Source organism: Protopterus annectens, chromosome 12.part0 (genome assembly GCF_019279795.1).
Source record: "Protopterus annectens isolate FY-2018-M chromosome 12.part0, PAN1.0, whole genome shotgun sequence".
NCBI classification, from domain to species: Eukaryota; Metazoa; Chordata; order Ceratodontiformes; family Protopteridae; genus Protopterus; species Protopterus annectens.
The window spans coordinates 1,119,149,264-1,119,163,252 of NC_056746.1; the positions used below are offsets into that span (position 1 = coordinate 1,119,149,264).

Below are 13,989 nucleotides of genomic sequence, written 5' to 3' on the forward strand. Positions count from 1 at the left end.
GCAGATAGATGAAGAGCTCTATGAATATCTGCTAGCTGAGAAACCCACGATACCCTGCATAAAAGGTCTACCAAAAATACACAAATCCCTATTGAAACCGCCGCTGAGACCTATAGTAGATGGCGGAGGGTGGTTAACAGAACCAATCTCTGTATATATAGAAAGTAAGTTGGGAATGATAGTAAAGGATATTCCTAATATATTAAAAGATACTACAGATCTTTTGCTTTCTTTAAACAATGAGAAACCAATGTTAAAAAGAAAGGAATATTTAATGGCTAGTTTAGATGTACAAAGCCTATTTACTGCGATTCACAATGAATATGAGTTAGAAGCAATAAGGAATATACTTGTTATGAAGGGAATGAAGAGTAATGACATTATTTTGATTTGATCCCTTCTGGAAATAGTACTTTCTAATAATATCTTTTTGTTTGATAAACAGCTATTTTTACAGCAATGGGGAATGGCAATGGGAACATCATGTGCCAACTCATATGCTAATTTGGTAGTGTATTTCTGGGAAGAACAATTCCTAAAGGGACATCAGTACAGTGAGAACATTATTTTGTTTAAACGTTTTGTGGATGACATCCTTCTCTTTTGGGAAGGGGACACAGATTCATTAAATGATTTTGTTAGATATTTAGAAACAACAACCTCTTTTCTGAAATTTACAATGAATTGGTCCCATAATAAATGACTTTTTGGATGTTACCATACACAGGGGGAGAGATGGAGAGATCAATACCACCCTGTATCGCAAGGATAGTTGGAAGAATAGTCTACTAGAACGGCACAGTATGCATCCAGGTCACGTTTTTAAAAACATCATAAAGGGGCAGATAAAGAGAAGAAGAATCTGCAGCTCTCCTTATGATGAACAAACAGAAATAAAAAAATTGGAGAATTTATAAGTAGAGAGAGGTTATAAGGATAGTGAGATAAGAACAGCGAAAGAGAGCTTAGATAGTGAGTGCAATGAAGGAAATTCTTTATCTATTCCACTCAATACAAAGAGAGATGTTAGAGAAAAAAAGACGAATAAATTAAGGTTTAACATGAGTTATACTGTAGATAATGGCATAATAACAGACATTATAAGAAGGAATTGGCAAGTCCTGACTATAGATGATGAGACTAGGGATCTTATAGGTACAAAACCAAGTTTTTCTTATAGGAATAATAAAAATCTAAAGCGGTTATTATGTGGAACACAGAATAGAAGTAATGGAATAGAGACATCTAGTGGACGATGTGGGACATACCCATGTGGGAAATGCAAGATGTGTCAAGAAATAAGTAAAGAACAGATTTATCAGCATTCAGATATTAATTTTATTTTTGAACCAAGATTTTTTGCCACATGTGATAGTGAAAATATTATCTATCTAGCTTGCTGCAATAATTGCGAAAGTTTTTATGTAGGAAAAACTATAAAACGGTTAAGGGATAGGATTTACCAACATAAATATGAAATTAGAAATAGAAATATGCTAAATGCTTTAGCGAAACATATTATAGAGCAGGCAGGACACAGTTTTAATTTTAGAGTACTACAACAAGTTAGCAACAACTTAAGACAGGGAGATAATAACTTCCTGTTAAGGATAGAATTAAAGTGGATTTTCAGGTTAAGGGCACACTCACCACCAGGGCTCAATAGTAGTATTAATATTAAACCTGTGCTAGATGCAAGATCAATGAAATGACCAGGATAGAAGGTTTCCTTTAATTGATGCATTTTTTAATTGATGTCTTAATTGATTGATTGGTTATGGTCATGTGATTGTATATAAATGCTAGTATCACAGTGTTTTAACTAAGGATCTGAAGAAGCGTACTTTAGTTACGTGAAAGCGCTTGTCCATTTTAGACTGAATAAATCTTTTTATTTTATAGCCGTGTTGTTCGCTCAGCTTTTTTATGCTTATGGACTGTTTCTAAGCTGTTGGAACATTGGGTGGTGACTGTCGTTTTGTATCTGATTGTTGTAATTATCAAACACTTTTCTCTATCTGATTTGTGCAATGGGATCACTGTCCTAAACCTCCATTGCTGAGGTACCATTACACATTCTAAGCAAAGACTATACAATTCTGACAAGGTGGCATCACTACCAACTCTGCCAGTACCCTTATAAGGAAAAGTTCTTCCAGACCTTGCGCCTTATCACCCTCAAAGGTTTTGTGTTTCTTTGCCAGTTGTCTATTCATTCTCCCATCAGTTCATTTGCACATCATCTAAATTTTCCCTTGTTGGCAAGTTGTATCACTGTGGCTGTGTAAATACTAAGGCTAACAACTCATTCAACAATTCTGCCTCATACAAAAGACTAAGGCATCAATATCCAAGTGCTGATTACTGAAAATGAAATGTTTTTATCAAATGCTACAGTTCTGTGTAATAGTAAACAACTGGGGAAAGCTGGGCCAGATACGCATCTATTTTTCCTGTAACAACCTACTGTTGTCACTCAACTAATAGCATTCACTTGATCCGCGATACCCACATTATCCGGTTTGGAGTCATGAGAGAGACAAATTATCTCTCTACTAACAGTGTAAAAAGGCAGAGAAACTAATTCTGGACAAGATGCCAGTCTATTACAGGGATGAGAGACACCCACCTCTCACAACCTCTTTCCCTCTCTCTCTCTCGTACACCTATCTATATGCAGTTTTAAGGATTGCTACTTCACCTATGGAATGTCTTTGAGAGTGGCAGCAAAACGAAGCTCCCAGACACAGCACATAGACACAGAGAGACTACACAAACTCTGCATAGAAGGCACCCCAGCTGGGAAATAAGATTGAGAACCAAAGTGAAGTGAGGCAACAATGCTGATCTCTACAACACTGTGCAACCTTATTTAACCAAACACACTGTGTATTAACTTAAGAAGTCTGTACAACAGAAAAGAGTTACCATCCCTCTGTTATCATCTCTCTCTCTCTCCAAGCTCGCAGCATACCTATCCATTTCCTCAATTCATTTTGTAGTAGTCAGTCAAGTGAGTTAAGACACCTAATTTACAAATCATTCTCTAAAGCATGTAAAGCACAGAACACAGTTATGATATTCTGTAGTCTGAACACACGAGAACATAAATAGCGCATGTTATTCTATAAAAAATAAGATGATTAAATACACGTAATTTTATGTTATTCACTAGGTACACACAGCTGAAAAGTCAGAAAATATCATGGTATTTAGAACCACTACAAAAAATTAAAAAAAAATGTTTTATTCCATAAGGTCTGTGGAAATCAGAATACATGCTTCAGATTACTTACTCACTGTACAGGACCTGTACAGGTAAGCAGGCAAAAAGTCACCTTATACAACTCTGCAAGTCCCCAAGTAAAGGCAAATTACTCACAAAACAACAGGTGATAGTTTGGTCTCATAATTAACTGTGAAACTGCAAAAATACAGTAGGTATCAACATTTCACAAATTTCTGACCTGCTACATCAGAGGCAGACTATTCCACGGACTTACAGTTTTCACACCCTCAATATCAAGACCTCGGGCTGCAACATCAGTAGCAACAAGAATATCAATCTGCTCATCTTTGAAACGCCTGCCAAAAGAAGAAGAAAACTCTAAGTATAAGAAAAAAACATGCACAGTTGCATGACATTTTTTTCTTATGACATTTTGGCTCTATGCTGAAATTACAAATTTAAGAACAACAAGGCAGCTAGGGGAGATGCACAGTGCTACTGCAGTTTACTTGCTGAGAAACACTAACTTATTCAGTGAATCAGGTTGAGCAGCTAGTCCACTGACGTAGTAGTTCCCCATCTTTGTGAACATGAAATGAATGACCAAGACACAAGGCCAAGTGTTCCAAAGCAGCCTCTTCCTTTTGGTGTAGGTGGAAGTAGCACACCATGGCTCCCTAGCAGAGATTACAAACTTTTAGTGTACCAACATTTATAGCAGATATGAAGGAGAAAGGCATCAGTAATCATGGTATGCTCCACCTTCAAAAAGCAGTCTGCAAGGAAAACTGGGTAATCACATGATTTAATGCACTCTACCTGAAGTAACCACTTCTACTTGCAACCAGCTAGCCTTGCTTATACCTTCACACTGTTCCATCCACCACATGGGCAGGTATTTACTAACCCCAGATCGGGAAGAAAGAATAGTTGTTTAAAATCTTACCATACATGTCCTTCTCTTCCATGTTGCAGTATTCTTACTGTGGGATTCCCCACCTCAGGCAACCCGAATGCTGGCTCCTATACAAAAGCTTAAGCCTGGCTGCTGTAGGTGCATGGGACAGCACACGTAGGGCTATAAACCAGGGACTTTAAATGTGACGTCTGCAAGCATAGACCTCAGAACTTAAAGGCCAGTCAGACAGTCCCAAAGAAAGTAACAAGTGATGTCAGCCAGAAGTGTCAAGTGTCATATGCTGGCTAGTCTGCTCTTGGTGAAGGGTAGAGCTTCTGAGTGCCCTTATGTTCATAGTCCAAACTAAATACAGGGGGTTGGAGGGAGGGAAGAAATACTGCAACATGGAAGAGAAGGACATCTATGGTTATGGTAAGATTTTACACAACTGTTCTATGTCCTTCTATTCCTATGTTGCAGTATTCTTAGTGTGGGAGAGTACTACAGCTTAATTAGAGGGAAGGGTGGAGGTAGAAGTGGAAGATTCCGGAACCCCCTGCAGGATTGCTCTAGCAAAACCTTCCCTGGCTCTGGAGACGTGGTTCAATTTGTAGTGTTTTGTGAAGGTGTGAATTATGGACCAGGTGGCTGCTTCCAAAATGGATGCTGTGTCTAACCCTTTGAGGAAGGCTTTGGAAGTAGCCATGCCTCTGGTACAGTGAGCTCTCACACCTTGGGGTAAGTGCTTGCCATGGTGTGAGAAGCAGAAGGAAATGGATTTTCTGATCCAACATGAAAAGTACAGTTTTGTACCTACCATAAATGTAGATGTTCGAAGATCCACATTGCTGCAGTCCTTACATATGGGTAGTCCGCTGTCCCCTGAATACCAAAGTATTAGGCTGACGACGGTCAAGGTGCTTAAAACTGACATCAGGACGTCAGGGTACAAAAGCGCATGACCGACGTCATTTCCTCAGTCTTTTCTTGCCCCAGATGTCAGAAGGCCCTAACAAGAAAGGCCAAAGCCAAAACCAGCAAAACCTAACCAACCACCTGCACTAACCATATTTACAATATGTACAACACAAACCACACCACCACCTTCAACAACAGAGGGAAGGAGGAGGGTTGAGGACTGCAGCAATGTGGATCTTGAACATCTACATTTATGGTAGGTACAAAACTGTACTATGTTCTTCATCTCACATTGCTGCAGTCCTTACATATGGGTAGAATCCCAAAGCAGAGGTAAGGGAGGATGGCAAAACTATAAAGCATTAGGAGCTGCCAACATGCCCTGTAAAATTGCAGTGGCAAATCCAGCCCTAGATTTAGAGTAAAGTGGAAGGTGGTAATGCTTAGAGAAAGTATGCACTGAACTCCAAGTAGCTGCTTCCAAAATATCTTTAGTAGCCACCTTAAAAAGCTGTAGAAGTGGCAGTAGCCCTAGTGGAATGAGGCCTAATCCCAGCTGGAATCTCCTTACCATGATGGGAATAACAGAAAGCAATACAAAAACCAATCCACTTAGAAATAGTTTGTTTTGAAACAGGTTTGCCCGGAGAACCAAAAGCAAAAGAAACAAACAACTGCTGAGACTGCCTGAACCCTTTAGTTCTGCTCAAATAATATCGCAACTGTCTGTGTATATCCAAAGTGTGCAAAATCTTTTCCCTCTATTTTGGGGTTTGCATAAAAAGTAGGCAAATGAATAGTTTGGTTTAAAGCCACACTAGAAACCACTTTAGGCATAAAAGAAGAGTTAGTACGCAAAGACACCCTATCCTTGTGGAAAATTAAGAAAGGCTCAACTGCCATAAGGGCCTGTAATTCAGAAACCCTTCTCGCAGAGGTAATGGCCAACAAAAAAGCAGTCTTCCATGATAAATATTTCAACTCTGCCGATGCTGCAGGCTCAAAAGGTTGTAGAGTGAGTTTCTCCAACACAAAATTCAGATCCCAAGCCGGAGTAGGAGCTCTACGTGGGGGTCTTATATTCTTTGCCCCTCTAAGGAATTGCTTAAACAAAGGCTGAGAAAATAATGGTGGGTCACAGTCATAGTGAGCAGAAATTGCTGCAGCATGAACCTTTATAGAGGAGAAGGACAAACCTTTGTCCAATAACTCAGTAAGGTATTGAACACTTAAATTAGGTTTAGAAACATCAAAGTCCTTTGCTGTACTCCAAAATAAAATCTCCTCCATTTATCTGCGTAAACTTTCCTTGTACTAGGCCTTCTGTCCTCCAAAATAACATTCAAAACTTGTTGTGGAAGCTGAGACCCTCCAGGGTTTAAAACAGAATATGCCAGGCTGTCAGATGTAGAGAATGAAGTTTGACATTGAGTAAATGACTGTTCTCCTGAGACAGCAGGTGAGGAATCAAGGCAAAGGCCATGGAGGCTCCTGTACCAGACTTCTCAGTAATGGGTACCAGTGCTGTCGAGGCCAATCTGGAGCTATTAAAATCATGTTTGGCTTGTCCTGTCTGACCTTCAGCAGTACCTTTGGGAGGAGAGGCAGAGGTGGAAAGGCATACACGTGAAGATTGCTCCAATTGAATGAGAGAGCATCCACTTTCCAAGCTGTGGGATGGAACCTTTTGTGCAAAACTTTGGCAGCTGGTAATTTAGTGGAGAAGCGAACAGATCTATGTCTGGAGTTCCCCATAACACTGTCAATCTCTGAAATACATGAGGATCCAATTTCCACTCATGGGGATCCATAATTTGTCTGCTCAACACATCTGCTAAGGAGTTCTGTGCTCCTGGCAGAAACCTTGCCTGAAGATTTAGCTGTAAACTGAGAGCAGTCTCCCACAAAATCATTGCTTGTCTGCATAGAGGATAAGAATGTTCCCCTTGCTTGTTGATGTACCACATGACAGTTGTGTTGTCTGTTTGAATCAACACCTGCCCTGGAAGAAGTAAATCCTTGAAAGCTATCAATGCAAACTGGACTGCTAACATCTCCTTCAAGTTGATATGTAGATGTTGAAGTCTGGCAGGCCACGTGTCTTGTACCCATTTTCCATTTAGATGAGCTCCCAAGCTTTGTCTGAGGCATCTGTCGTTAAAATCTGACTCGCCTCTGGCCGGGTCACAGAGAGTCCCTTGTTTAGGTGACATTCCTGAGCCCACCACAAAAATTCCTTTTGAATGCAAGGTATTATCTGAATGACAGTGTCCAAATCTTGGCAGTGCTGTGTCCATACATTCTTGAGATACCATTGTAGCTTCCTCATATGCAGTTTGGCATTGGGAAGTACCAGAATACAAGATGCCATGAACCCCAAGGCTTGAAGGACTGTCCTTGCAGTCAGCCTGGACAGACAACTGGTGGAAGTAAAGAGAAAGATTCTTTTGTTTGTCCGGGGTCAAAAAGGCCATCTGGGATGCTGTATTCAGTCTCACACCCAGAAAGCACATGTCCTGAGAGGGTACTAGACTGGACTTAATTTCGTTCACAGAATACACCAGGCATCTTAACACTGCCATCACATACTGTAAATGATGAAGAAGTTTGTCCTTTTCTTGGGCCAGAATCAGGCAATCGTCCAAATAAGGATAGATCTGTATTCCTCTTAGCCTGAAGAAAGCTACCACTGGAGCCAGAACCTTCGTGAACACTCTGGGCGCAGTAGATAAGCCAAAGGGCAATGCAGAGAACTGATAATGTGAAGTCCCAGCCAAACGCAGATACTTCCTGCAACTGGGCCTGATAGGAACATGAAGGTAAGCCTCCTTGAGATCCAGAGTCACCATCCAGTGATCTTTGCCCAGCAGAGGTAAAAGCTGTTGTAACGCCAACATTTTGAACTTGGGAATGTCCAGATATGTGTTGAGGATAGATAAAACCAAAATTGGTCTCCACGTGTTCCTTTCTTTGGTACTAGAAACAGGCGAGAATAAAATCCTAGGCCCACTTCTGGCAGAGGGACCGCTGTATGGCCCCTATTTGAAGTAGTAGAGAAATTTGTTTGCGTCTAGTCTTTGCTGAGGAGGAACGCCCAGCATGCCTTTGAAAGGAGGCAAGGTATGGAAATAAAACTTGTAACCCTGGTGTATGATATCCAATACCCATTTGTCTTGGGTAATCAACATCCAATTTTCCTTGAAGAGTGCTAACCTTCCTCCCAAAGGTGCTGCCAGGCAAGAAGGATCTGGCAGCTGAAAAGTAGGTCATTGGGCCTGTTTACGAAAGGACTGGCCCCTGCCCTCACCAAGATTGTGCAGGTGAACTCCCTGTTCTAGGCCTGAAAGAACTCTGAGCTCTGCCTCTACCACGTCTAGATCTACCCCTAGACTGAGAATCATAAGAAGGATACGCCCACCCCTTAGCAGGCCAATTCCTACTAAACTCGGAGGCTGAACTTGCAAAAATCTTTAACAGCCTGCATAGACTTAGCCTTGTCTTCCATTTTCTTCAAGACTGACTCCACAGGTGAACCAAACAACACATCAGACTGCAAAGGAGCATCCAAAATCCTTGTCTTAACATGGTCAGATAAATTCTGATCCTTCAGCCAGGCGTGCCTGCAAAGAACTGAGCCAGTGGCAGCCACCCTAGACGAGGCCTGCACAGCATCAAAACCACACTGTAATGAATGCTTACCCACCTGTTCAGAGACATGCACCAAATCTTGTAATTCTTTACACTCAATGCCTTCCGCCAGAGCATCCACCTTAGACTTCAATTGAGAAAGAAGAAAGTTTTGATATTTCAACATATGAAACTGGCAATTCAAAGCCCTCATAGCTAAGGTAGAAGATGTATAGACCTTCTTTCCCATCTATCCAAAGCTCTGGCTTTTATCTAGAGGAACCGGATTTTTACAACAGAGGCCTTGACACCCTTAGGTCCCTGACTAATAGTTTCTGGGTCCGCCCTAGGACTCTTATAAAGATATTTATGAGCCTCAGGCACCCTGTAATACCTATCCGGTTTAACAGGAGCAGGAGGCAGAGAATCAGGATTAAGTGAAGCCTCTGCAAACACATCTTCCACAACATCCAGAACAGGGGGTATAGCCAAGGGCCTATGCTGGGGTAACAAAAACTCCCTAAGCCTTTTCCTAGAATCAGAGAAGTCCTGACCTTCCCACTTAAAATGTTCCCTCATAGAATGAAGTGTCTCTGAAAAGAAAAGTCCTCTGGAGGAGAAGCAGAAGGAGTGGAATCATCTGCATCAGAATCAGAATAAGGAGAGTACTCCTGCAAGTCTTCAGCTGAAGACTCTGAAACATCCGAAGCCTGCTCAAAACTTCCCAACTCTGGCTCCACCCTAGGCCTCTTATCAGGAGGGGGCAAAGAACCTCTAATCAGAGTAATCAAATCTTCTGCCATTTTAAGCATGTGCTTCTTAGGCACAGACCCTGCTGAACTAGGAGTGACACCAACAGAAGCTAAAACTGGCCTGCCTCTGGGAGAAGCCTTGGAAACAGAAGGAGAAGGCCTAACCACCCTAGGAAGGGAGGGATTACAGTAACTTGAGAAGCCCCTTCAGCCTGACCTGCCTCCTGAGAGACCACCTCCTGCAAAATCAAAGTCTCCCCCTGAGACTCCAGAGAAGTCTCCGTCGGAACCACCGGTTCCACTGAAGCCTCTAAAGAACCGCGTCCGGAACGGACGACTCATCTTGCCTGGGTTTAACTGCTTTGTCTTTGCGCTTGAGAAGCGGCGCCGGAGAATCCGACGGCATATTATAATTGCACCGCTTCCCAAAGACCAGCCTAGCACAATCTAACCTTCGCTTAATAGTGCGCTTATTGAACCTAGCACAGAAGCGACACCCAACAACGCCGTGCTCAGGCCCCAAACAAGGAATACACAAAGAATGATAATCCCTATGCGGTATCTGTTGCCCACAAGAAATACAGTTATTCACTTTTTCTGACATCCGTAAAACACTGAGGCAAGAAAAACAAAATATTCCCAACGGGTACTTAGCCAACTTGGATTCGGTCTGAAACTCCAAAAATTTCAGAACGCCGAACGGCACTTGCAACGCTGCTTCTGCATCGGACCATGCGGCAAAAAAGACTGAGGAAATGACGTCGGTCATGCACTTTTGTACCCTGACGTCCTGATGTCAGTTTTAAGCGCCTTGACCGACGTCAGCCTAATACTTTGGTATTCGGGCCGACCGAGGACAGCGGACTACCCATATGTAAGGACTGCAGCAATGTGAGATGAAGAACATCCGTTTGTTTGGCGACTGCCTTGCCTAGAGCCCAGGGGTGGAAGGAGACAGAGTTGGTTAGATTTTCTGAAGATTTTAGTTTTGTCTAGGTAGAACCTAAGTTGTCTGTGTACATCCAAGGAATGGAGAAACCTCTCACTATTGTTAGCTGAAGAGGGGAAGAAGGTAGGTAGGTGAATGGACTGATTTAAGGACAGTTCGTTGACCACTTTAGGCATGAAGGAAGGGTTAGTGCGTAGGGTCACCCTATCCTTGTGGAAGGTGGTGTAAGGGGGGCAGGCCATGAGAGCCTGTAACTAAGGCACTCTCCCAGTGGAAGTAATGACCTCCAGCTGTCCAGTCCTCCATGTACACATTTGTAAAGCAGCAGAGCTAGCTGGCTCAAATGGGGCCAGTGTTAGTTTTTCCCAGAACAAAGTTGAGGTCCCAGGGTGGTGGGATGGGTTTTCTAGGTGGCCTGATGTGTGACACTCCTCTCAGGAAAAGTTTTACATCTAGCCTGGATAGCAAAGTGGGATCTAGCTGTAGACAAGCTGAAATAGCTAAAAGATGGACTTTCTCTGAAGAGTATGAAAAGCCATCCTTAATGAGTTCACACACATAGGCAAGGACTAGAAATGGGTCTGCCTGGTCGGGGTCCCTGTCCCTATATAGACACCATTTGGAGAATCTCTCCCATTTTGATAACTATGACTTCCTAGTAGCAGGTTTCCTGGCCTCCCTCAGGAATGTAAGCACGTCCTTTGAGTAGTGGTGTCTGAAAGGGATTAGAAGATCATCACCCAGAGTGTTAGGCCTAACATCTGTTGGTGAGGGTGAATTAAAGTTCCCTTTTGCTGTGTGAGTAGTCCACCTTGTGGGGTAACTTGTGGTGATTGTGCCCTTGGCTAGTGAGAGAATTAGGGGGAACCAGTGTTGCCTTGGCCAGTAGGGAGTCACCAGCAAGATTTTTGGTTTGTCCTTCCTGATTGTCAGTAGGACCTTTTGGATTAGTGGGAAGGGTGGAAAACTGTATAGAAACAATCCCTTCCATGGAATGCTAAAGGCATCCACTCTCCAGGCAAGTGAAGAGTGATCCTCGGTACAGAATTTGTTCAATTGTCTGTTCTGGGGGGAGGCAAACAGATCCACTTGAGGTGTGCCCCATCAGTGGACAATGTCTAGAAAGGTCTCCCTGTTCAACATCCACTCGTGCTGTAGAGAGGATGGCCTGCTGAGAATATCCGCTTGTTTGTTGTCCTGAGAGGGAATGTATGAGGCCTGCAGGGTTAAGTTGTGCCTGGAGGTGAGGTCCCAAATTTGTACAGTTATCCTGGATAGGAGGTATGCTCGGGTCCCCTCTTTGGTTGTTGAGATACAACATTACTGTAGTGTTGTCTGTGAATATTTGAAGGCGGCCCGTTGGAGAATAGGAAGTAAAGCCTCCAGGGCCAGAAGAACTGCAGTCACTTCCCTTAAACTGATATGCTTCTTTTGAAGGGTAGGATTCCATGCCTCCTGCACCCTGAAACCTTTGCAGGTGGCTCACACTCTAGGTCTGATGCATCTTTATGCATAAGTTGGGTTGGGGAGGGGATATGAAGTGGTAGTCCCGGGCTGTGAAGGATTTGTTGAATCCACCACCTTACTTCTGTTTGGAGACAGGGCAGAATGGGAATTTGTTGCTCCAGGGAGTATTGGTGTTGTGACCACACATTTTTCAAGTACCACTGGAACTTTTGCATGTGCATTCTTGCTAGGGGAGCTATAGGGATGGTGGCTGCCATCAATCCCAAGAGTTACAGGAACAATCTTGCAAATATTTGAAGAGCTAGTACAAGGTTTTGAAGTGACTGGAGAGTGACAAGACTTTGTCCTGGGGAAGGAAAGTCTGCATCAGGTCTGTCCTGATCCTGCAGCCCAGAAAGATTTTGTCTTGCTGCGGGAGTAAGGGGGGTTTGTTTAAGTTGAGGGTGAAACCCAGGTTTTGTAGAAGGGAGGTGGTGAACCTGAGATGGTTTTGGAGAAGGTCTTCTGTTTTTGCTAGAAGAAGAATGTCATCTAGATAGGGATAGATTTGGACACCTTTGGTCCTGGTTGGGACTAGGCATTTTGTGAATACCCTGGGTGCAGTAGACAAACCAAAGGTCAAGGCTGTAAACTGAAAATGAGAGCAGGGTCCAGTAAAATGTAATAATTTTCTGCTGGAGGGTTTTATGGGAATATGGAGATAAGCCTCCTTTAGATCTAGAGTGGTCATGTAGGCCTGGGCTAGGATTAAAGGGAGAAGAGTTTGAAGGGATAGCATCCTGAAAGATGGTACTTTTAGGAATTGGTTTAGGAAGGATAGATCTAGTATTGATCTCCAAGGCCCATCTTTTTGGGGGACCAGAAAGACTCGAATAAAATCCTTTTCCTTCCTACCCTGGAGGAACAGGTTCTACTGTTCCTAATCTTAGGAGGTCTAGAAGAATGTGAAGGAGGAGGTGGATTTGATTTTTGGGTGGAAAGGGGATGGGCCTTGGGATGTTTTTCCTTCCAAGAAAGGAAGCATCCATTTTGAATGATAGTCAGTACCCATTGGTCTGATGTGATGTTTTTCCAAAAGGGGAGGCAGTGGGGGAGGCGGGTTGACAAAGGTAGATGGGCAAGGCAGTTGTGCATTGTTGGGTGCACTTCTATCCTGAAAAGGCGGTCTTGGAGTAGGTTGCGAGGTAACAGGTCTGGAGTAGGTTTGCCTCCTGGTTCCTCTCCTGTGTCTGGTAGAGAAGGGGGTTGCCAAAGGAAGGACAAAAGAAGTCTTTGCAGGATAATTCCTGTATTACTTAGGAATAGGAGACAGAAGCAAATGTTTGATGTCCTGCAGCTCCTTACTTTTCTCCTGCAGGCTTTTAAAAAGTTCTGCAGATTGTTTGCCAAACAAGAGGTTATGGTCTATGGGGTGTCCACAATTTTAGATTTGAAATCCCCTAGGAGAGGTTGGAGGGGAAGCCAATAGTATCTATGGAGAACTGAAACAGAAGCTGCAGAACTATCAGAGGCCTCTGTGGCATCATAACTGCACCTAATGCATGGTACTTTTAGGAATTGGTTTAGGAAGGATAGATCTAGTATTGATCTCCAAGGCCCATCTTTTTGGGGGACCAGAAAGACTCGAATAAAATCCTTTTCCTTCCTACCCTGGAGGAACAGGTGATGCCACAGAGGCCTCTGATAGTTCTGCAGCTTCTGTTTCAGTTCTCCATAGATACTATTGGCTTCCCCTCCAACCTCTCCTAGGGGATTTCAAATCTAAAATTGTGGACACCCCATAGACCATAACCTCTTGTTTGGAATGTCTGGGTACCTGAAAAGCCAGTGACAGTTTAGATGCCATCTCAGATTTAGAAGGGCAGTCAGGAGTGGCAGCCAAGAGATTGGAGGGCTTGTGAAACTAGGTCCAGGGCATATTCTACTATGCGAGTTTGGCAACTGACAGCTTGGAAGGCCAGAGTGGAGGAGATACACACTTTTTTACCCAATCCTGTCCATGCTTTTGCTATCCTTATAAGTGGGCAGAAGATATGCCGAAGGAATCAGCCTAGACTACTTGTCAGGGGAGACAGCAATCACTGCAGGGTCTGCCAGGGGAGGTTTAAGTAAGAATTTATGGTCATCAGGCACTTTGTAGAACCTGTCC

General features: G+C 43.1%; 1 protein-coding gene across 1 annotated transcript in view; it reads right to left on the reverse strand.

Annotated features, from left to right (window-relative positions):
- DDX27 (DEAD-box helicase 27) overlaps positions 1 to 13,989 on the reverse strand; it is a 409,290-nt gene that overhangs the window by 112,106 nt on the left and 283,195 nt on the right. The window contains exon 13 of the mRNA XM_044090130.1: positions 3,504 to 3,585. Coding sequence (XP_043946065.1) covers positions 3,504 to 3,585 — 82 coding nt within the window. The remainder of the gene's footprint in view (positions 1 to 3,503; positions 3,586 to 13,989) is intronic.